Raw genomic sequence first — 22767 nt, 5'->3', positions numbered from 1 at the left:
TTGAGCCATAATATGTGTGGGGACATAAGGCCTAGTGACATACGTCCACCTTTCGTACTAGGCCTGAGGCCCAGGCTGAAGCCCAAAATCATATATGAGGAAGACAGTGATAAATCATTTCGACCCAAAAAACCATGCCAAGGACAACGCTGTCCTCGGCTAGCGAAGGCCGAGGTAGAATAAAATTGATTTACCAACAAAGACAATCTCCCAAAGCATCCCAAGGAAAAGATAGGTACAGAAAGTAAGCACACTATAGCATGACGCTAGAGCAATTCCAGGAAAAGCTGCTGCCTCCACCTTAAATGCTCCACAACTAACACTCTGTCCGCATTAATGTGGAAATGATACCTGAGCAATGGTTTTTCAGACTCATAGCTACCACCTAAGAGCTTTGGGAGGAGATTGATGTGAAAGGGCCAACAACATCAGATCCGACCTGCACGTGTAGGGTGAAGATGAAGAGGGAAAGCAGTATATAAAGAAGAAGAAGCTCTGAGGAAAAGGATCGAAAAATAGAACCAAAAGATATACTGTAGCGATCTGAGCCAACTTTGTAACCCTTACCACTGTCACAAAAGAAATATATAAGTAAAAGCTCCTCAGACCAGTGCTAAGGACTAAATTGTTCGCTCAAGTCCACATCTGTTTTACTTGTTCATTCTTCAAATCATTCCTAATAGTTGTTGCATTCATTAAAGCCCAATTCCTCTCTCCACTCTCTATAAATTTATTGTATTGGGTTTGTTGGGCTTAAATTCACTTATTCCTTAGGAATAGTACTCGAACTCGGTCCCTACAATTGGCGCCGTCTCTGGGGAGAACTTGTGTGTTAGTAAGTGCAACGGTTGAACATGGTAGGATCAGGTCCACACCAAGAAAACCCACGGCAAACAGATCCCCAACAGACAAAACCCATAGGGTCCCAACGACAGAGTACAAACTTCCTGACCCTGAGCAAAATCGGGACAATGAAAGGAATCGAGAAGGGAGTGTGCATACCACCCAGACGAGCCAAAGCCACTCCCAAATGGGCAGTCGCGTGTCCCAAAGACAAAACAACAACTAAGCCATGCAACAGGAGATAGATGACTTGAAAAAGAAACTGCGTTATGCACAGCGGAGGCGATCTCCCTCCGGCTCTGACATATCCTTTAACGATGAAGAAGACGGCATTTACAGGCAGAGATCAAGAACTCCTCCAAGCGAGACCTTCTTTTACAAAGACGAGCACCATCATAGACGAAAGCGAAAGGACCCATCTAGTAAGGGTCTGGGTAACGATGCCATGAGTAAGGCTCTAGATCAGATTTCTAAGTCACCCTTCACGTGCAGTATAGAAGGGGCTAGGCTACCTCGGCGGTTCTATCAGCCTACGTTCACCGTTTATAATGGTCGAACGGACCCTGTAGAGCATGTGAGCTAGTTTAATCAAAGAATGGTCATCCACTCCAAGAACGAAGCCTTGATGTGCAAGGTCTTCCTTTCCAGCCTTGGACCTATAGCGATGAGATGGTTCAATGGCTTAAAGACGAATTTCATAGATTCCTATAAGCAGCTCACCCAAGCCTTCGGCTCTCACTTCATTACGAACAGTAGGGCTCCTCGTCCTCAAAGCTCGTTGTTGTCATTATCCATGCGTGAGGGAGAAACTCTGAAAGCATACTCAAACAAATATTGGGAAATGTACAATGAAATGGATGGCAACTATGATGATGTCGCCATCAGCACTTTTAAAAGTGGCCTCCCAACCGAGCATGGCTGAGGAAATCCTTGACTGGCAAGCCTGTCACCAGTGTACGTCAACTTATGGACTGGATTGACAAATACAAAAGGGTGGAAGAGGACCAGCTGCAAGGAAAAGAAAAGGAGAAGATTATCCCACAGAGAAGGAGTGATTTTAGGTCGGATCGATACAACAATAACCGTCTAAGGAGAGATTTCACAGGGCAATCCGAGCCGACCAATACACAGATGGTTAATGCTGTATTCAGAGAACCAGTACAGCAAGTTTTGGAAAAAATCAAGAATGAGTCATTCTTCAAGTGGCTGAACAAGATGGCTGGAGACTCCATGAAGCGCAATAGGAGTCTGTATTGTCAATACCACCAAATCCATAGACATAACACAGAAGATTGCAGGAACTTTTGGAACCACCTTGATCACCTAGTCCGAGAAGGGAAATTAAGGCACCTCCTGCATCCTTCCAGTGGTTATCAAGGCCAGGTAAGCTAGGAGCCCTAGAGAGACACTTTCTTGAGACCACCCATAGGAACGATAAACGTAATCTTTGCCGCTCCGGGGAAGACGGGCTCATGTCCTACTAGGGTGATGTCTGTAGATCAGCTACCCGCCTATGACTTTACCCCAGAGCCCAAAAGGCCCAAAGTGTATCGTCATCCAATCTTGGGTTTTTCCGAGGAAGACAAATTTGGAACCATCCAACCTCACGACAACGCGTTGGTAATCACTCTTCAGATTGGGGGCTACAACGTAAAAAGAGTAATTGTAGATGGTGGCAATGGGGCCGAGATCATGTACCCCAATCTCTATAAGAGACTGAAGCTGAGACCAAAAGACTTAACATCCTACGGTTCCCCCTTGTTGACTTTTAATGGAAAGATAGTCATGCCAAATGGCCAGATTAGACTACCTGTGCAAATCGGCCCGGAGATAGTGGAGGCTAACTTCATTGTAGTGGATACCTACTCCCCTTACACTGCCATTGTAGCCAGACCTTGGCTTCATACCCTAGGAGCCGTTGCCTCCACCTTGCATCAGAAGGTGAAGTTCCCTTCCGAGGGTCGGGTCTTGGAGATTCAAGGTTGCCAGGCTATGGCGAGAGAATGCCTGGTGGCTGCCATCTCACATCAGCCCGAAGCAGAGTCCTCGGCCCGCGTTGAAGAAAGTTCATAGCAATCAAAGACCCCGGCGTCGCCTATTTATGCACCAGCCAAGATGCAAAATGTGAGGATCTAGAAAAGGTGATCATTGGCGATGACCCGGAGAGGTTCTTCCTGGTGGGATCTCAACTGCCCCCTCGGGAAAATAAGGGATTGATAGGGTTCCTCAGAGAAAACACCGACGTATTCGCATGGGACGCCTATGATGCCCCAGGAATTGATCCGAACTTCATTTGCCACCACTTAAATATAAATCCATTAGCCACTCCCAAAAAACAACCTCACCAACGCCCATCCAAAGAGCACGCTAACGCTGTCAAAGATGAGGTGAGAAAGCTCAAACAAGCAGGGGCTATCAAGGAGGTGTTCTACCCTGAGTGGTTGGCTAACACTGTGGTTGTAAAAAAGAAGAGTGGGAAGTGGCGAGTTTGTGTGGACTTCACAGACTTAAACAATGCGTGTCTGATAGACTCGTTCCCCATGCCTCGAATAAACCAGTTAGTGGATGCAACTGCAGGCCATCCTCGAATGACCTTTTTAGATGCCTTCAAAGGCTACCATCAAATACCACTAGCCCTAGACGATCAAGAAAAAACAGCATTCGTGACTCCCATTGGAAATTACCACTATAAAGTGATACCTTTTGGTTTTAAGAATGCGGGGTCTACCTACCAAAGGATGATGACTAGAATGTTTGAGCCACAACTGGGCAAGAGTATTGAAGGTTACATAGACAACATGGTGGTGAAGAGCAAAGTAGTTTCTAAGCACGTGGGAGACCTCGAAATCATTTTTGACATCTTAAGGAAACACAAACTACGTCTCAATGCCTCTAAATGCTCATTTGGTGTCGGGTCTGGCAAATTTTTGGGTTATATGGTAACCCATAGGGGAATTGAGGTAAATCCAAATCAGATCAAAACAATTCACAATCTACAACCTCCTCAAAATCCCAAAGAAGTCCAGATACTCACTGGAATGATCGCAGCCTTGAATCGGTTTATTTCTAGATCTGCAGATAGGCGCCGACCATTTTACCTCCTGATGAATAAATGGAAAGGATTTGAATGGTCCGAGGATTGCGTTATAGCCTTCCAGCAACTTAAGGAATACCTATCCCAACCACCCATCATGTCCAGCCCTGAGGCCGATGAGGTTCTGTTCGCCTACATCGCGGTGGCCCCTCATGCTGTAAGCTTGGTGTTGATAGGAACTAATGGTGGCATACAACGGCCAGTCTATTGTGTGAGTAAATCATTACATGAGGCCAAGGTGCATTATTTACCATTGGAAAAGGCAATTTTGGCAATAGTACATGCCATGTGAAAACTCCCTCATTATTTCCAAGCACATACAGTTGTTGTTCTAACTCAGCTTCCACGTAAGTCTGTACTCTGAAGTGCCGATTACACGGGAAGAATTGCTATGTGGAGCACAGTTCTAGGAGCTTTCGATATCAAATACATGCCCCGCACCTCCGTCAAGGGCCAAGTCCTCACTGACTTAATAGCCGAATTTGCTGAACCCCGGATAGAGATAAGCGTAGGAGAGCAAAACATGGATAAAAAATCAATTGACACAATCTCCATGCAAGGACCCTCACGCTGGAAAGTGTACGTTGATGGCGCAGCTAACCAAAAGGAGTCCGGGGTGGGGTTAGTTCTAATATCCCCTAAGCAGATTACCATAGAGAAATCATTGAGACTAGGGTTCTCAGCCACAAACAATGAAGCCAAATATGAGGCTTTACTGAAAGGATTGGCCATGGTACAGAAAATGGGTGGAAAGGCAATGGAAGCATTCTCTGACTCGAGATTGGTTGTGGGCTAAGTGAAGGGTGAGCTAGAGGCTAGAGATACGAGAATGCAAGAGCATTTGAGTTAGGTCCGGTGCTTGCAATCAGATTTTGAATTCTTCGACTTGTCACATGTCTCTAGGAGTGGAAACACGCACACAGACTCACTGGCCACTCTTGCCACCTCCTCGGCTCGGGGTTTACCACAGGTCATCCTTGTTGAGGACTTGTGCAGAGCAAATGGAGTCAAGCAAGACGTGGTTCGGATCCATCAAGTCAGAATGGGTCCGAGCTGGATGGATCCTATAGTGAGCTTTCTTAAAGATGACGCACTACCTGGAGAGAAATCAGAAGTTGAGAAGGTACGAAGAAAAGCTCCTCAATTCTGGCTGTTCAAGGATCATACAAGCGCTCCTATTCTAGACCGTATTTGCTATGTATACATCCCGAGGCGTCAGAATCACTGCTCGAGGAGTTGCATAAAGGAATCTGTGAAAGTCACACATAAGGAAGATCTCTGTCCCACAGAGCCATCACTCAAGGAAATTGGTAGCCAGGTATGCAGAAAGAAGCCCATGAAAAATGTGAAAGTCACACATTTCCTTTTTTTTTCTCAAGAATTTTTAAAAACTTGATATTTCGGGATGTCGCCGTCTTGTCAACCTGCCAGACAGCCTTTGGAAAATAAAGTGTTTGAAGGAACTTGATTTGCAAGGTACCGGAATTATAGAAGTTCCCTCAGCCAATCTTGTCTGGCAAGATCTATTGAAATATCAACTGTCATTGAATATGAGCTTCATGATTTTGGTGGCGTTTTAGTTAGGCCCACCACTGTTGGTTGGGTATGATGAGAGTAGCCGTAGAGTGGCATTTACAATATTGAACTGTTACCTACAGGTACTTTGCTCTCTCTATCTCTCTCTCACACATGCACATTGTTAAATGGAGTATCATGTTTTTTTTTTAAAAAAAAACTTTACTTTGATACAGGGACTCCTTTGCCAAAAAAATAAATTCCAAACAATTATTGAAATGAATAACCTTCCGCGATGGTCAACACATCAAAGTTTGGGAAATTCAATAAGCATAGAGCTGCCTCCAAATTGGTGTAATGGTAGGTGGATGGGATTCGTTCTTTGTGCTTATGTCAATGTAATTGGCGAAACATTTGGTCTTGGAGCTCGTGTGATAGCCCTTGGTGATATGCCTCAAAGTCACTATGCCTCCAAAACTTTCTTCAGGACGACAGCTTTGGGGAGCCACATTTGGCTATTGTATTTTTCTCGTGATGAATGGTTCGCTACTGTTCGGAATGGTGAATGCAGTCAGATTGAGGTTGTATTTGAGAACTATGTTTCAGTCTAGGGAGTGAGGAAATGTGGGGTCAATTTGGTGTACGAACAAGATGTGGAAGAGTTCAACCAAACAATTGCACAAAGTGGCAATGGCCACGATGACTTTGACCATTCAGAAAGTATTCCTTGCAAAAAAAAAAGGATGATTCAACAAGTAGTTGAATAAATGATCTAGATAGGAAATACAATATAGCTCATCTATTCCTAACAGTTGAATAAATGATCTAGAAACTTTTTTTTCCTAACAGTACAGCTCATCTATTCCATACCAATTACCATTTCCTTTTTTTTCACCCAAATATTTTTCAATCTACTATTTATTGAGGGATAATGCGTTTTTTACTCTATCTGTTGTCTAATCTCACATATTTTTAGCATTTGATTGCATACCATACCTTTTACATGTCTCTTGGGATCTAATTCTAATCCCTATATATATGGCATAAACCTTTCAAACACAACACAAAACAAAAAAACAAAAAAAATACAACTTCTCATCCAAAAAACAAAAGGCAAAAAAAAAAAAAAAGAAGAGAGAAAAAAAAGGCAAAAACCAAAACAAAAAGGGAGGGTGCAACTACTTAGAAATGAGAAAATCAATGCTTCCTCTCCTTTTTGTTTTTATTGTTCATGTTTCAGCCTCATGGGCAGCCTCTGATCCTCTATTTAACACCATTTCTCAATGCGTATCAGCCCAAGCAAAGCTACAATCAAGCGAAGTGTCCAAAATTCTCGTTGCCAAAGACAGCCCTTCATACACATCCGTGCTACAAAACTACATTCGAAATGCAAGGTTCAATACCACAGCCACACCGAAACCAGTCATCATCGTGACCCCAACAGCCGAATCCCACGTCTCGGCCGCTGTTGTTTGCGCAAAGAAAAGCAGAATTCAGATTAGAATCCGCAGCGGAGGCCACGACTATGAGGGTGTATCATACGTCTCTGATGTCGCATTTATCATCATTGATATGTTCAATCTTCGGTCCATTGACATTGACTTGAAAACACAAACTGCTTGGGTTCAAACTGGTGCTACACTAGGAGAACTTTATTATAGTATATCTCAGAAAAGCAAAACACTCGGATTCCCAGCTGGGGTTTGTCCTACTGTTGGTGTTGGTGGGCACTTTAGTGGTGGAGGATATGGTTTCTTGATAAGGAAATTTGGACTCACAACAGATAATGTTGTTGATGCTAAAATAGTGGATGTACAGGGCAGAATTCTTGATAGGAAAGCAATGGGAGAAGATCTTTTTTGGGCTATTAGAGGAGGAGGAGGAGCTAGTTTTGGAGTAATACTGTCATACAACATAAGATTGGTCACGCTTCCACCAACTATTTCAGTTTTCCGGCTCGAGAGGTACTTGGAAGAGAATGCAACTGATATTGTTGTTAAGTATCAGCAAGTTGCACCAACCACTGATGAAAACCTTTTCATGAGAATGCTTGTCCAGCCTGTGGATTCCAAAGTGAAGAAGGGAGAGAAGACTATTAGAATCACAATTATAGCTGAGTATCAAGGAGATGCAAATACTCTCGTCGCATTGTTAGGCAAGGAGTTCCCTGAGTTAGGCCTGAAGAAAGGAGATATTGCAGAAATGAGTTGGATTCAATCTGTTCTATGGTGGAATCAGATACCCAATGGCACCGCACCTTCAGTCTTGCTCGACCGAAATGTAAATGACGCAGACTTTGTGAGGAGGAAATCAGATTACATAAAGACCCCAATTCCCAAAGCTGGCTTGGAATCGCTATGGACCAAGATTGTTGCCATTGGCAAACCCGGACTGGTTTTCAATCCATATGGTGGGAAAATGAACCAAATCCCTCCAACAGCAACGCCTTTTGCACATCGAGCTGGGTTTTTGTTTAAAATCCAGCACTCAATAACATGGTCAGAACCGGGACCTGAGGCAGAACAATTGCACACGGGTGAGATAAGGAAGCTTCACGATGCACTTACACCATATGTGACACAGAATCCTAGAAGTGCTTATTTGAACTATAGGGACTTTGATATTGGTATCAATCAAAAGGGCACCTATGAAGAAGGAAAGGTTTATGGGGAAAAGTACTTCAACCAAAATTTTGATAGGTTGGTTCAGGTAAAGACTCAAGTTGATCCTGAGAATTTCTTCAGGAATCAACAGAGCATTCCAACTCATTCAAAGGCTTAAAAACAAACACGTAGTTGGACTGTCAGGCGTGATTATTTTAAATTTTAAATCCCACAGTTGAATAAGAGTTTCTCATTTATTGATATTCCTTTTTGTTTAGCCTCTTTGCATTAATCTTTTCTTTTAACTGCCTTTGCGTTAATCTTTATTACCATTCTTTGATCTGATTTTTGTTCCTAATTATCAAAAAATGTGGCTAAGACACTTGTATTAATTGCTTGGCACCCTCGAGTATTTCCAACAGAAATATCTAAAATTCAAATCTCTCTCTCACTTACCCTCCCTCAACTATGGAATATTATAGAACAAAAAAATAAAAAATATCAAATAATAGGACTTGAGCCATAATATGATAATTAATAGCAATAACCAAAACCATGCAGCTCAATTAGCATTTTTTGGTATTTCCAACAAAGACATCTAAAAATCAAATCCACTCTTCTCCATTTGAACTATTTTATTTATCAAATAAATCAATAGCAATTTTGTGATGAACCCAATATTGTCTATTCCGTTCCAATGATTGTTTTGGTTTGCCAATTGGATAAAATATTTTGGTAACGGTATATTTCGACGTGCCATTTAAAAGTAACCATTAATTTTTTTTTTTTATTATCGATAAAATATTTATTATCTTTCTTTGATCTGATTTTTGTTCCTAATTATAAAAAAATATGGCTAAGAGACTTGTATTAATTGCTTGGCACCCTCGAGTATTTCAAACAAAAATATATAAAATTCAAATCTCTCTCTCACTTACCCTCCCTCAACTATGGAATTATAGAACAAAAAAATAAAAAATATCAAGTATTAGGACTTGAGCCATAATATGTGTGGGGACATAAGGCCTAGTGACATACGTCCACCTTTCGTACTAGGCCTGAGGCCCAGGCTGAAGCCCAAAATCATATATGAGGAAGACAGTGATAAATCATTTCGACCCAAAAAACCATGCCAAGGACAACGCTGTCCTCGGCTAGCGAAGGCCGAGGTAGAATAAAATTGATTTACCAACAAAGACAATCTCCCAAAGCATCCCAAGGAAAAGATAGGTACAGAAAGTAAGCACACTATAGCATGACGCTAGAGCAATTCCAGGAAAAGCTGCTGCCTCCACCTTAAATGCTCCACAACTAACACTCTGTCCGCATTAATGTGGAAATGATACCTGAGCAATGGTTTTTCAGACTCATAGCTACCACCTAAGAGCTTTGGGAGGAGATTGATGTGAAAGGGCCAACAACATCAGATCCGACCTGCACGTGTAGGGTGAAGATGAAGAGGGAAAGCAGTATATAAAGAAGAAGAAGCTCTGAGGAAAAGGATCGGAAAATAGAACCAAAAGATATACTGTAGCGATCTGAGCCAACTTTGTAACCCTTACCACTGTCACAAAAGAAATATATAAGTAAAAGCTCCTCAGACCAGTGCTAAGGACTAAATTGTTCGCTCAAGTCCACATCTGTTTTACTTGTTCATTCTTCAAATCATTCCTAATAGTTGTTGCATTCATTAAAGCCCAATTCCTCTCTCCACTCTCTATAAATTTATTGTATTGGGTTTGTTGGGCTTAAATTCACTTATTCCTTAGGAATAGTACTCGAACTCGGTCCCTACAATTGGCGCCGTCTCTGGGGAGAACTTGTGTGTTAGTAAGTGCAACGGTTGAACATGGTAGGATCAGGTCCACACCAAGAAAACCCACGGCAAACAGATCCCCAACAGACAAAACCCATAGGGTCCCAACGACAGAGTACAAACTTCCTGACCCTGAGCAAAATCGGGACAATGAAAGGAATCGAGAAGGGAGTGTGCATACCACCCAGACGAGCCAAAGCCACTCCCAAATGGGCAGTCGCGTGTCCCAAAGACAAAACAACAACTAAGCCATGCAACAGGAGATAGATGACTTGAAAAAGAAACTGCGTTATGCACAGCGGAGGCGATCTCCCTCCGGCTCTGACATATCCTTTAACGATGAAGAAGACGGCATTTACAGGCAGAGATCAAGAACTCCTCCAAGCGAGACCTTCTTTTACAAAGACGAGCACCATCATAGACGAAAGCGAAAGGACCCATCTAGTAAGGGTCTGGGTAACGATGCCATGAGTAAGGCTCTAGATCAGATTTCTAAGTCACCCTTCACGTGCAGTATAGAAGGGGCTAGGCTACCTCGGCGGTTCTATCAGCCTACGTTCACCGTTTATAATGGTCGAACGGACCCTGTAGAGCATGTGAGCTAGTTTAATCAAAGAATGGTCATCCACTCCAAGAACGAAGCCTTGATGTGCAAGGTCTTCCTTTCCAGCCTTGGACCTATAGCGATGAGATGGTTCAATGGCTTAAAGACGAATTTCATAGATTCCTATAAGCAGCTCACCCAAGCCTTCGGCTCTCACTTCATTACGAACAGTAGGGCTCCTCGTCCTCAAAGCTCGTTGTTGTCATTATCCATGCGTGAGGGAGAAACTCTGAAAGCATACTCAAACAAATATTGGGAAATGTACAATGAAATGGATGGCAACTATGATGATGTCGCCATCAGCACTTTTAAAAGTGGCCTCCCAACCGAGCATGGCTGAGGAAATCCTTGACTGGCAAGCCTGTCACCAGTGTACGTCAACTTATGGACTGGATTGACAAATACAAAAGGGTGGAAGAGGACCAGCTGCAAGGAAAAGAAAAGGAGAAGATTATCCCACAGAGAAGGAGTGATTTTAGGTCGGATCGATACAACAATAACCGTCTAAGGAGAGATTTCACAGGGCAATCCGAGCCGACCAATACACAGATGGTTAATGCTGTATTCAGAGAACCAGTACAGCAAGTTTTGGAAAAAATCAAGAATGAGTCATTCTTCAAGTGGCTGAACAAGATGGCTGGAGACTCCATGAAGCGCAATAGGAGTCTGTATTGTCAATACCACCAAATCCATAGACATAACACAGAAGATTGCAGGAACTTTTGGAACCACCTTGATCACCTAGTCCGAGAAGGGAAATTAAGGCACCTCCTGCATCCTTCCAGTGGTTATCAAGGCCAGGTAAGCTAGGAGCCCTAGAGAGACACTTTCTTGAGACCACCCATAGGAACGATAAACGTAATCTTTGCCGCTCCGGGGAAGACGGGCTCATGTCCTACTAGGGTGATGTCTGTAGATCAGCTACCCGCCTATGACTTTACCCCAGAGCCCAAAAGGCCCAAAGTGTATCGTCATCCAATCTTGGGTTTTTCCGAGGAAGACAAATTTGGAACCATCCAACCTCACGACAACGCGTTGGTAATCACTCTTCAGATTGGGGGCTACAACGTAAAAAGAGTAATTGTAGATGGTGGCAATGGGGCCGAGATCATGTACCCCAATCTCTATAAGAGACTGAAGCTGAGACCAAAAGACTTAACATCCTACGGTTCCCCCTTGTTGACTTTTAATGGAAAGATAGTCATGCCAAATGGCCAGATTAGACTACCTGTGCAAATCGGCCCGGAGATAGTGGAGGCTAACTTCATTGTAGTGGATACCTACTCCCCTTACACTGCCATTGTAGCCAGACCTTGGCTTCATACCCTAGGAGCCGTTGCCTCCACCTTGCATCAGAAGGTGAAGTTCCCTTCCGAGGGTCGGGTCTTGGAGATTCAAGGTTGCCAGGCTATGGCGAGAGAATGCCTGGTGGCTGCCATCTCACATCAGCCCGAAGCAGAGTCCTCGGCCCGCGTTGAAGAAAGTTCATAGCAATCAAAGACCCCGGCGTCGCCTATTTATGCACCAGCCAAGATGCAAAATGTGAGGATCTAGAAAAGGTGATCATTGGCGATGACCCGGAGAGGTTCTTCCTGGTGGGATCTCAACTGCCCCCTCGGGAAAATAAGGGATTGATAGGGTTCCTCAGAGAAAACACCGACGTATTCGCATGGGACGCCTATGATGCCCCAGGAATTGATCCGAACTTCATTTGCCACCACTTAAATATAAATCCATTAGCCACTCCCAAAAAACAACCTCACCAACGCCCATCCAAAGAGCACGCTAACGCTGTCAAAGATGAGGTGAGAAAGCTCAAACAAGCAGGGGCTATCAAGGAGGTGTTCTACCCTGAGTGGTTGGCTAACACTGTGGTTGTAAAAAAGAAGAGTGGGAAGTGGCGAGTTTGTGTGGACTTCACAGACTTAAACAATGCGTGTCTGATAGACTCGTTCCCCATGCCTCGAATAAACCAGTTAGTGGATGCAACTGCAGGCCATCCTCGAATGACCTTTTTAGATGCCTTCAAAGGCTACCATCAAATACCACTAGCCCTAGACGATCAAGAAAAAACAGCATTCGTGACTCCCATTGGAAATTACCACTATAAAGTGATACCTTTTGGTTTTAAGAATGCGGGGTCTACCTACCAAAGGATGATGACTAGAATGTTTGAGCCACAACTGGGCAAGAGTATTGAAGGTTACATAGACAACATGGTGGTGAAGAGCAAAGTAGTTTCTAAGCACGTGGGAGACCTCGAAATCATTTTTGACATCTTAAGGAAACACAAACTACGTCTCAATGCCTCTAAATGCTCATTTGGTGTCGGGTCTGGCAAATTTTTGGGTTATATGGTAACCCATAGGGGAATTGAGGTAAATCCAAATCAGATCAAAACAATTCACAATCTACAACCTCCTCAAAATCCCAAAGAAGTCCAGATACTCACTGGAATGATCGCAGCCTTGAATCGGTTTATTTCTAGATCTGCAGATAGGCGCCGACCATTTTACCTCCTGATGAATAAATGGAAAGGATTTGAATGGTCCGAGGATTGCGTTATAGCCTTCCAGCAACTTAAGGAATACCTATCCCAACCACCCATCATGTCCAGCCCTGAGGCCGATGAGGTTCTGTTCGCCTACATCGCGGTGGCCCCTCATGCTGTAAGCTTGGTGTTGATAGGAACTAATGGTGGCATACAACGGCCAGTCTATTGTGTGAGTAAATCATTACATGAGGCCAAGGTGCATTATTTACCATTGGAAAAGGCAATTTTGGCAATAGTACATGCCATGTGAAAACTCCCTCATTATTTCCAAGCACATACAGTTGTTGTTCTAACTCAGCTTCCACGTAAGTCTGTACTCTGAAGTGCCGATTACACGGGAAGAATTGCTATGTGGAGCACAGTTCTAGGAGCTTTCGATATCAAATACATGCCCCGCACCTCCGTCAAGGGCCAAGTCCTCACTGACTTAATAGCCGAATTTGCTGAACCCCGGATAGAGATAAGCGTAGGAGAGCAAAACATGGATAAAAAATCAATTGACACAATCTCCATGCAAGGACCCTCACGCTGGAAAGTGTACGTTGATGGCGCAGCTAACCAAAAGGAGTCCGGGGTGGGGTTAGTTCTAATATCCCCTAAGCAGATTACCATAGAGAAATCATTGAGACTAGGGTTCTCAGCCACAAACAATGAAGCCAAATATGAGGCTTTACTGAAAGGATTGGCCATGGTACAGAAAATGGGTGGAAAGGCAATGGAAGCATTCTCTGACTCGAGATTGGTTGTGGGCTAAGTGAAGGGTGAGCTAGAGGCTAGAGATACGAGAATGCAAGAGCATTTGAGTTAGGTCCGGTGCTTGCAATCAGATTTTGAATTCTTCGACTTGTCACATGTCTCTAGGAGTGGAAACACGCACACAGACTCACTGGCCACTCTTGCCACCTCCTCGGCTCGGGGTTTACCACAGGTCATCCTTGTTGAGGACTTGTGCAGAGCAAATGGAGTCAAGCAAGACGTGGTTCGGATCCATCAAGTCAGAATGGGTCCGAGCTGGATGGATCCTATAGTGAGCTTTCTTAAAGATGACGCACTACCTGGAGAGAAATCAGAAGTTGAGAAGGTACGAAGAAAAGCTCCTCAATTCTGGCTGTTCAAGGATCATACAAGCGCTCCTATTCTAGACCGTATTTGCTATGTATACATCCCGAGGCGTCAGAATCACTGCTCGAGGAGTTGCATAAAGGAATCTGTGAAAGTCACACATAAGGAAGATCTCTGTCCCACAGAGCCATCACTCAAGGAAATTGGTAGCCAGGTATGCAGAAAGAAGCCCATGAAAAATGTGAAAGTCACACATTTCCTTTTTTTTTCTCAAGAATTTTTAAAAACTTGATATTTCGGGATGTCGCCGTCTTGTCAACCTGCCAGACAGCCTTTGGAAAATAAAGTGTTTGAAGGAACTTGATTTGCAAGGTACCGGAATTATAGAAGTTCCCTCAGCCAATCTTGTCTGGCAAGATCTATTGAAATATCAACTGTCATTGAATATGAGCTTCATGATTTTGGTGGCGTTTTAGTTAGGCCCACCCCTGTTGGTTGGGTATGATGAGAGTAGCCGTAGAGTGGCATTTACAATATTGAACTGTTACCTACAGGTACTTTGCTCTCTCTATCTCTCTCTCACACATGCACATTGTTAAATGGAGTATCATGTTTTTTTTTAAAAAAAAAACTTTACTTTGATACAGGGACTCCTTTGCCAAAAAAATAAATTCCAAACAATTATTGAAATGAATAACCTTCCGCGATGGTCAACACATCAAAGTTTGGGAAATTCAATAAGCATAGAGCTGCCTCCAAATTGGTGTAATGGTAGGTGGATGGGATTCGTTCTTTGTGCTTATGTCAATGTAATTGGCGAAACATTTGGTCTTGGAGCTCGTGTGATAGCCCTTGGTGATATGCCTCAAAGTCACTATGCCTCCAAAACTTTCTTCAGGACGACAGCTTTGGGGAGCCACATTTGGCTATTGTATTTTTCTCGTGATGAATGGTTCGCTACTGTTCGGAATGGTGAATGCAGTCAGATTGAGGTTGTATTTGAGAACTATGTTTCAGTCTAGGGAGTGAGGAAATGTGGGGTCAATTTGGTGTACGAACAAGATGTGGAAGAGTTCAACCAAACAATTGCACAAAGTGGCAATGGCCACGATGACTTTGACCATTCAGAAAGTATTCCTTGCAAAAAAAAAAGGATGATTCAACAAGTAGTTGAATAAATGATCTAGATAGGAAATACAATATAGCTCATCTATTCCTAACAGTTGAATAAATGATCTAGAAACTTTTTTTTCCTAACAGTACAGCTCATCTATTCCATACCAATTACCATTTCCTTTTTTTTCACCCAAATATTTTTCAATCTACTATTTATTGAGGGATAATGCGTTTTTTACTCTATCTGTTGTCTAATCTCACATATTTTTAGCATTTGATTGCATACCATACCTTTTACATGTCTCTTGGGATCTAATTCTAATCCCTATATATATGGCATAAACCTTTCAAACACAACACAAAACAAAAAAACAAAAAAAATACAACTTCTCATCCAAAAAACAAAAGGCAAAAAAAAAAAAAAAAGAAGAGAGAAAAAAAAGGCAAAAACCAAAACAAAAAGGGAGGGTGCAACTACTTAGAAATGAGAAAATCAATGCTTCCTCTCCTTTTTGTTTTTATTGTTCATGTTTCAGCCTCATGGGCAGCCTCTGATCCTCTATTTAACACCATTTCTCAATGCGTATCAGCCCAAGCAAAGCTACAATCAAGCGAAGTGTCCAAAATTCTCGTTGCCAAAGACAGCCCTTCATACACATCCGTGCTACAAAACTACATTCGAAATGCAAGGTTCAATACCACAGCCACACCGAAACCAGTCATCATCGTGACCCCAACAGCCGAATCCCACGTCTCGGCCGCTGTTGTTTGCGCAAAGAAAAGCAGAATTCAGATTAGAATCCGCAGCGGAGGCCACGACTATGAGGGTGTATCATACGTCTCTGACGTCGCATTTATCATCATTGATATGTTCAATCTTCGGTCCATTGACATTGACTTGAAAACACAAACTGCTTGGGTTCAAACTGGTGCTACACTAGGAGAACTTTATTATAGTATATCTCAGAAAAGCAAAACACTCGGATTCCCAGCTGGGGTTTGTCCTACTGTTGGTGTTGGTGGGCACTTTAGTGGTGGAGGATATGGTTTCTTGATAAGGAAATTTGGACTCACAACAGATAATGTTGTTGATGCTAAAATAGTGGATGTACAGGGCAGAATTCTTGATAGGAAAGCAATGGGAGAAGATCTTTTTTGGGCTATTAGAGGAGGAGGAGGAGCTAGTTTTGGAGTAATACTGTCATACAACATAAGATTGGTCACGCTTCCACCAACTATTTCAGTTTTCCGGCTCGAGAGGTACTTGGAAGAGAATGCAACTGATATTGTTGTTAAGTATCAGCAAGTTGCACCAACCACTGATGAAAACCTTTTCATGAGAATGCTTGTCCAGCCTGTGGATTCCAAAGTGAAGAAGGGAGAGAAGACTATTAGAATCACAATTATAGCTGAGTATCAAGGAGATGCAAATACTCTCGTCGCATTGTTAGGCAAGGAGTTCCCTGAGTTAGGCCTGAAGAAAGGAGATATTGCAGAAATGAGTTGGATTCAATCTGTTCTATGGTGGAATCAGATACCCAATGGCACCGCACCTTCAGTCTTGCTCGACCGAAATGTAAATGACGCAGACTTTGTGAGGAGGAAATCAGATTACATAAAGACCCCAATTCCCAAAGCTGGCTTGGAATCGCTATGGACCAAGATTGTTGCCATTGGCAAACCCGGACTGGTTTTCAATCCATATGGTGGGAAAATGAACCAAATCCCTCCAACAGCAACGCCTTTTGCACAGCAAGTACTACTTTATCTATTTTACCTATTTATTTTACAACTCACCCTACATCTCAGTTTTTATTTTTACATACTACTCAATAAAATAATATAAACTACCTAATAAAATAATAAAAATTATTATTGTCTCTCTTTTTCCCCCACTCACTTTTTCTCTTCACACACAACCACATATTAAAATAAAGATAAAACTTAAGTATAATACCTTAAATATTATTCCTTAAGTTCCTTTCTTAAAATTCAGTTATGTGGTTACTTAACTAAAAAATATACTTCCATCCTATAAAAAAAATCCACATGACATAATTTTAAGAGTGAAACCTAAAAAACAACACCTAAGTAATATACCTAAGTCTTGCCCTTAAATTTTTTTTTTTTTTTTTAAACCTATGAACAGTAAGGTTGCATATACTCAGAGATGGAACCAGGATTTGAATCTAGGGGGGGCCAAAGCATGAACCAAAAAATTTTCAAGTGACATGATTTATTAAAAATAAAATCATGGTAGACAATAAAATTGCACTTTATTACCATAAATATTTAAGTCAAGAAGGAAATAATATGAACCAAAAAAGTTGAAAGTTACAATATGATATTCTAACCTTTTCAAAGAAGAAGAATAAAAAAAGAAGAGGACTTCGGATCTCCAAATTTTGGGTAATTGGAATTAATATGTTGATTTTGTCACATTGACCAACTCACCAATATGATAAACCCATACTTTTGGATGCAACTGAAAATCACACTAACGAAGTTTTCAAAACTATGTTTGAGGATTTTAAAAAATTGGGATATTAATATTAAGAGTTGACAATGCTACATTACTAATATTGGTTTCTAAAAAAAATTTGCATTTTATCTTTTGAAAAAAAAATTAATATTATAATTGACTTTCCCATAATTTATAAATCAATTAAAAAGTCATATAAATTATTGTCACCCCTATAAGAGATTTTTTTTTTTTTTTTCATGAGATTTTTTTGGTTATGAATTATTGGATTATGATATTGATAATTTGTGGATTTTTTGTGGTGCTGTATTTGGACTATGGAAGGGCCACGAGCCCATTAGTTTCTTTTGGGCTATTTAAACCAATCCACATTACGCTTCCGAGTCCGAGTGTTGTAATGTCCATGTCCATCTGGGTGCAAAGGTTTCAGGTCTATAATATTTTATGAATGCTAAGAACATGTTACTGTGAAACTTACAATGATGGGTTTGTTTGATGTATTGTTGCCTTATGTTTTATTTTAAGATATTGGGTTGTGGAACTTCGCTTAAGTACACTTTTTCCATATGTAGTTAAGGCTTGTGGTGGTCTGAATAGTGTAAGTTTGGGTAACTGAGTCCATGAAAAGATTTAGTTGATGGGTTTTGATCACATTATGTGCATGCAGGTAGTGGTTGAGCAATAATGCATGGTGTGTGCTTGATAAAATGCCTCAAAAAGACTGTGTTATGTGGAATGCTATGCTAAATGGTTTACTTATTTTAGTAATGCTATGGAACTGTTTTTGGAAATCAGAATAGTGGAATTAGGTTGAATTCAGTGACATTTGCCTTTAAATTTTTCTGTTTAAGCCTGCTTAGCAACGCTGGGTTTGGGTACCCAAAACTCAAAGTGAAATGAAACGATCAGCTTTGTTTATCTGATGTAATTACTGTTGAGATGAAATGTTATGCTGAATTTGACACAGGATGAAATCATATAAAAATATTAGTGTAAATTCATCTTCTATGACCCTTGTGCCAAAGAAGATGCATACTTGAAATATTTGGGACTTCTAGCTAATCATTTTGGTTGGAAGGGTTTATAAGCTTTTGATCAAGCTATTGGCTTAAAGACATGAAAGGATGTTGGGATTTGGTCTCTGCTTGACGAAATGTTTTTTGGGGGCTGACAAATTCTTAATTCAGTTCTTGTTGCTAATGAATGTTTTGATAGTAGGATTATAAGTTGGAATCCAAGGGTAAGCTAGAAATTGAGAAGTCCTATGTGTTTATTATATATGTTGGGTTGGAGTTAGTGAAACAAGGAAAAGTTGGATCTAATCTTTCATTTCTATTGTGAAGTTCCTAATTTGGGTTAATGGCTCTCCCTCTAATTTTTTTGAAAGTTCAAGAGGATTGTGGCATGGTGATCTAATTTTTCCTTTATTATTCATTTTTGTCATTGAGACTCACAGTAAGATGCTGAATAGAGCAGTTAAAGGCGACTATCTCTTTGGTTGTAAGTGGGGGTGCCTCTAGGGGCATTATGGTGATCTCCTCCTCGTTATTTGCAAATGGTACCATCCTTTTCTATGATACTGATGCTGAACAATTCTTAATATAATGTCTTTCCTACTATGTTCTGAAGCCGTTTTGGGCCTAAGCTTGAACCTATGAAGTAGCATGTTAATTTCAGAGTAGTGGTTGGTAGAGTATAGGACTTGGCAAGAATTTTGTGTCATGACATAGGATAAATATGTATGAGCCTTTCAGGTATACCATTGGGATTCCCCTCAAGGCAACTGTGGAACTTGATGATAAACAGGATGTAGAGGCATTTGAATGGTTGGAAAGAATTATACTTTCCAAAGGGAAGAAGACTCGCCATTATTAAGAGTACCTTGTCTAGTCTATCTTCTTTTTCTTTTTTCTTTTTTCTTTTTTCTTTTTTCTTTTTTCTTTTTTCTTTTTTCTTTTTTTTTTCCTCTCAAGTACCAAAGAGGTTAGAAAATTGTAGCAGAACTTTTTATAGGAAAGGATGGAAGATGAGTTCAAATTCCATTTAGTATATTGGAAGCTGGTTTATTCTCCAATAAAATATAGGGGGTTTCAGCCAAAGAAATTGATGACCTTTAGCCAAGTTACACTGGGAAAATGGTTGTGGCATCTTGCATTAAAGAGGGATCATCTTTGAAGGCATATCATATGGTGAAAGTTGAGGATTTTTTGGGCCATTGGACTGCATACTGGTATATAACCAATTCAAAAAAAAAAAAAAAAAAATGGAGAGACTGGTTTGTTCATGCTTTCCAATATTGGGAATTATAACTAATAGATTTTTTAGGCTCCAACCTATCAAAAAAATATTTTTTTAGGTTCCTATATTCTTATCTCTTGAGGGTGTTTGGGAAGATAGGTTCTTCTGGAAGACTAATGAAATGGAAGTTCATTCTTTTTATGAGGAATTGGGAGGGCACAATAAAATTCACTCTCCTTGGAAGAGTAGTTGGTGTAACAAAATCCCTGGCAAGGTTGTCGTGGGACAAAGAGGAACAAAGCCAAATCAGATCTCGTACTTCTGGACAAGGATTTGGTGAGAAAAAGGCTGGAAACTAGTAAGGAATCTAGGGTTTCTAATGTTGATAGACTGATAGGGGATATTAAGATTTGAGGATAAATGTGAAAAACCAAGATCTTGGTTTATGTTTAGGGCTGTGATTAGTAACGTATGGTCAGTAATTGGGATGTTTAAGCTTTAAGGGTTATTTGGTGCTATTATATGGATGGGTGGTTTTTTTTAATAAAGGATGGATGTGTGGTTTAAGGTCAGAGGTTTTAGATTTTAGGGTTTTAAAACTTAAGAGTTACAATTGAATGTGTGGTTAATAGATTTCAAGTTCCTGGAGATTTAAGAACAAACAAGAAAAGGTAGATAAACTTTTAGGCATCATGGCTAGGATTTCCTTGGCATCACATCGTGGAGATGGTTATCACACAAAAGTGAAAATTTAGAAAGAATATTCTTCTTCTTCCAATAGAAAGCATTACATCCATATAAATAGATCACTAGTACCTATTCCTAGTGGACTTGGACTTTTGGACTCCTTAGGCTTTTAATACTAAGCCCAAACAAAATTATTAAACTCAAATAAAACCAAAATAAGACCCAATGGACTATTAAAATTAAATAAAAGTAGACTAGAACTATTTAACTCCCAAAACACATGATAATAAAAACTCATAATTTGCTATCAAGTCTTCTTGGGTATCAAAATTAGTTTTAGAACTCCTTTTATATGTCCTTTAAAGGTTGTTGCCATGGTCCTCCATCAAAGGTAGCTTTTTTTTTTTTTTTTTTCCTTTTTCCTTTTCTTCTTCTCTTGGGACAGATGCTTTCAGGAAGATCCTATTTGTGGATAATCCGATTAGATAAAAAAAATTCCTAATTAACTTGTTTAGCATGTATAAATCCAATGGAATTGGTTGACCATTGTTCACTCCACTGTTCAGCTGCTAGTGACTTGTACTCTTTTGTCAATTGGGGATGCCCATGAAGATGCTTGATTATTTTTCAGTTGGTATGTTTGGATGGTGTGGGTTTGTATGGAAAGTAATTTCATTTGGCTTCATACAGACCAGCTGGGGAGAAAGAAACATTAGAATTTAATTAGGAATTGATGCTTGATTTTGGCAGTATCAATCTTCCTTCATGCTTAGAAATTCTAGATATGTGTGCTTTTGAACACTAGAATTCATAAATTGTTCCTTTTGTTGCTGTATTCTAAATTACATGTCCAGTGGAGGGGCAGATAGGATGATTTGGGAGATTAAAACATAATGGAGTTTTCGATGTTTGCTCACTTTTGTAGGGTTTGAGAGAGTCTAATGGTATCTCTTTCCCTCGGAAAAGTATTTCAGGTGCAATGGAATGACGGAATGTTGCTTTTTTGCTTTTTCTTTTCTTTTCTTTTCTCTTTTTTTTTTTTTTTTGGGACAGCTTCCTTGGGAGAGGTTTTGAAAGTAGATAATCTCATTACACACAGCATTATTATACTAAGTTGATGTAGAATGTCCAAATCTAGTGAAGAAAATTGATCATAGGTTAATACATTGTTCAGTGGCATGTCTAAATCTCATTAGGTAGGAACTTACTTGTTTTCGTTCACTCTTTCTTTCATTCTTTTGGGTTCATTAGGTTATTCCCATGAGGGCTGTTAGTGCTTCAATGAGGAAGAGGAGTGTATGATCACAACAACAAAATTTTGATATGGAAAGCTGTCCTGCTGTGTATTATTGGACTATTTGCATAAAAGAAACAGCAGGACTTTCAATGGGAGGAGCTGTCATTGGTGAAGTGGAAAGCTTTCTTTTTACAATCTCTTTTATGAATGAAAACAGTTTTGGGCAGTCTACCATCTATATTTCCGGAATTTAATGAATGTTAAATTTCCTATTGTAATGTTTTAGAGGCATCCTTACATACTTCATACACCCCTGCAAGTGTTTTCATTTTTAATAATATTACTCTTACTTATCGAAAACATATGAAGACAAATGTGATTGACTATGCTGCTTAAAATGCATGGTTTAAAAAATGAAGGGTTTGAGAGATTTTTCACAACTAATGTACAAATGGCTTTGCCATTATGTGTGCTTTCATTTTTTTTTTTTTTTTAATATTGCTCTTACTAATAGAAAACATTTGAAGGAAATTTTGAATAACTATGCTGCTTAAAATGTATGGTATAAAATATGAAGGGTTAATAAAGAGATTGATTCCAAATTGTGAACAAATGGCTTTGCAAAATAAAAGAGATCTGATGAGGTAAATTTACTACCTTGTTACAGATAGAGATGCTCATGTATGTGGATTTGAGCACATTTTAATTTATGATGCTAGTGATGGTTCAAATTAATGAGCCTGTATTTCTTGAAACCAAATTCCTTTGTATATGCGCGTTTTGGCACCTAGAATGTTTTGGACATTGTTAGATGAACTTTAATTCCCTTTTATGCAGGTTGCTGTAGCAAAAGAATCACCTCATGGAATTCTCGTTAAAGGGTAAATCCAATATTTCTTGATTTTTCAGCCCTTTC

At 40.4% G+C, this 22767-nt stretch overlaps 4 protein-coding genes across 4 annotated transcripts; all 4 read left to right on the top strand.

The window, feature by feature from the left end:
* The first annotated feature begins 1072 nt into the window (after nt 1-1072).
* LOC126728579 (uncharacterized) lies at nt 1073-2916 on the top strand. Its single transcript, XM_050434378.1, has 3 exons — nt 1073-1417; nt 1741-2226; nt 2347-2916. Exons 1-3 carry the CDS (start codon nt 1073-1075, stop codon nt 2914-2916), a joined length of 1401 nt encoding a protein of 466 aa, XP_050290335.1.
* A 3736-nt stretch (nt 2917-6652) lies between these two features.
* On the top strand, nt 6653-8312 carry LOC126726749 (berberine bridge enzyme-like 21). Its single transcript, XM_050432102.1, has one exon. The coding sequence runs from the start codon at nt 6653-6655 to the stop codon at nt 8231-8233; it is 1581 nt and encodes a 526-aa protein (XP_050288059.1). The 3' UTR covers nt 8234-8312.
* A 1810-nt stretch (nt 8313-10122) lies between these two features.
* Nucleotides 10123-11966, top strand: LOC126728578 (uncharacterized). The gene is made up of 3 exons (XM_050434376.1): nt 10123-10467; nt 10791-11276; nt 11397-11966. Exons 1-3 carry the CDS (start codon nt 10123-10125, stop codon nt 11964-11966), a joined length of 1401 nt encoding a protein of 466 aa, XP_050290333.1.
* A 3737-nt stretch (nt 11967-15703) lies between these two features.
* Nucleotides 15704-22736, top strand: LOC126728577 (berberine bridge enzyme-like 21). Its single transcript, XM_050434375.1, has 2 exons — nt 15704-16963; nt 22689-22736. The coding sequence occupies exons 1-2, from the start codon at nt 15704-15706 to the stop codon at nt 22734-22736; spliced, it is 1308 nt and encodes a 435-aa protein (XP_050290332.1).
* The last annotated feature ends 31 nt before the right edge of the window (nt 22737-22767 follow it).

Source organism: Quercus robur, chromosome 5 (assembly GCF_932294415.1).
Source record: "Quercus robur chromosome 5, dhQueRobu3.1, whole genome shotgun sequence".
Classification (NCBI taxonomy): Eukaryota; Viridiplantae; Streptophyta; class Magnoliopsida; order Fagales; family Fagaceae; genus Quercus; species Quercus robur.
This window is presented reverse-complemented; position numbering and strand designations above follow the sequence as displayed.

Excerpts from the sequence above, each read along its gene's own strand:
- LOC126728579 (XM_050434378.1), top strand. The coding sequence starts at position 1,073 with ATGCAACAGGAGATAGATGACTTGAAAAAGAAACTGCGTTATGCACAG. Across the intron at positions 1,418-1,740 it reads GAACGGACCCTGTAGAGCAT|TGGCCTCCCAACCGAGCATG; the intron begins GTGAGCTAGTTT and ends CACTTTTAAAAG. Across the intron at positions 2,227-2,346 it reads CCAGTGGTTATCAAGGCCAG|CTACCCGCCTATGACTTTAC; the intron begins GTAAGCTAGGAG and ends TCTGTAGATCAG.
- LOC126726749 (XM_050432102.1), top strand. The coding sequence starts at position 6,653 with ATGCTTCCTCTCCTTTTTGTTTTTATTGTTCATGTTTCAGCCTCATGG.
- LOC126728578 (XM_050434376.1), top strand. The coding sequence starts at position 10,123 with ATGCAACAGGAGATAGATGACTTGAAAAAGAAACTGCGTTATGCACAG. Across the intron at positions 10,468-10,790 it reads GAACGGACCCTGTAGAGCAT|TGGCCTCCCAACCGAGCATG; the intron begins GTGAGCTAGTTT and ends CACTTTTAAAAG. Across the intron at positions 11,277-11,396 it reads CCAGTGGTTATCAAGGCCAG|CTACCCGCCTATGACTTTAC; the intron begins GTAAGCTAGGAG and ends TCTGTAGATCAG.
- LOC126728577 (XM_050434375.1), top strand. The coding sequence starts at position 15,704 with ATGCTTCCTCTCCTTTTTGTTTTTATTGTTCATGTTTCAGCCTCATGG. Across the intron at positions 16,964-22,688 it reads CAACGCCTTTTGCACAGCAA|GTTGCTGTAGCAAAAGAATC; the intron begins GTACTACTTTAT and ends CCTTTTATGCAG.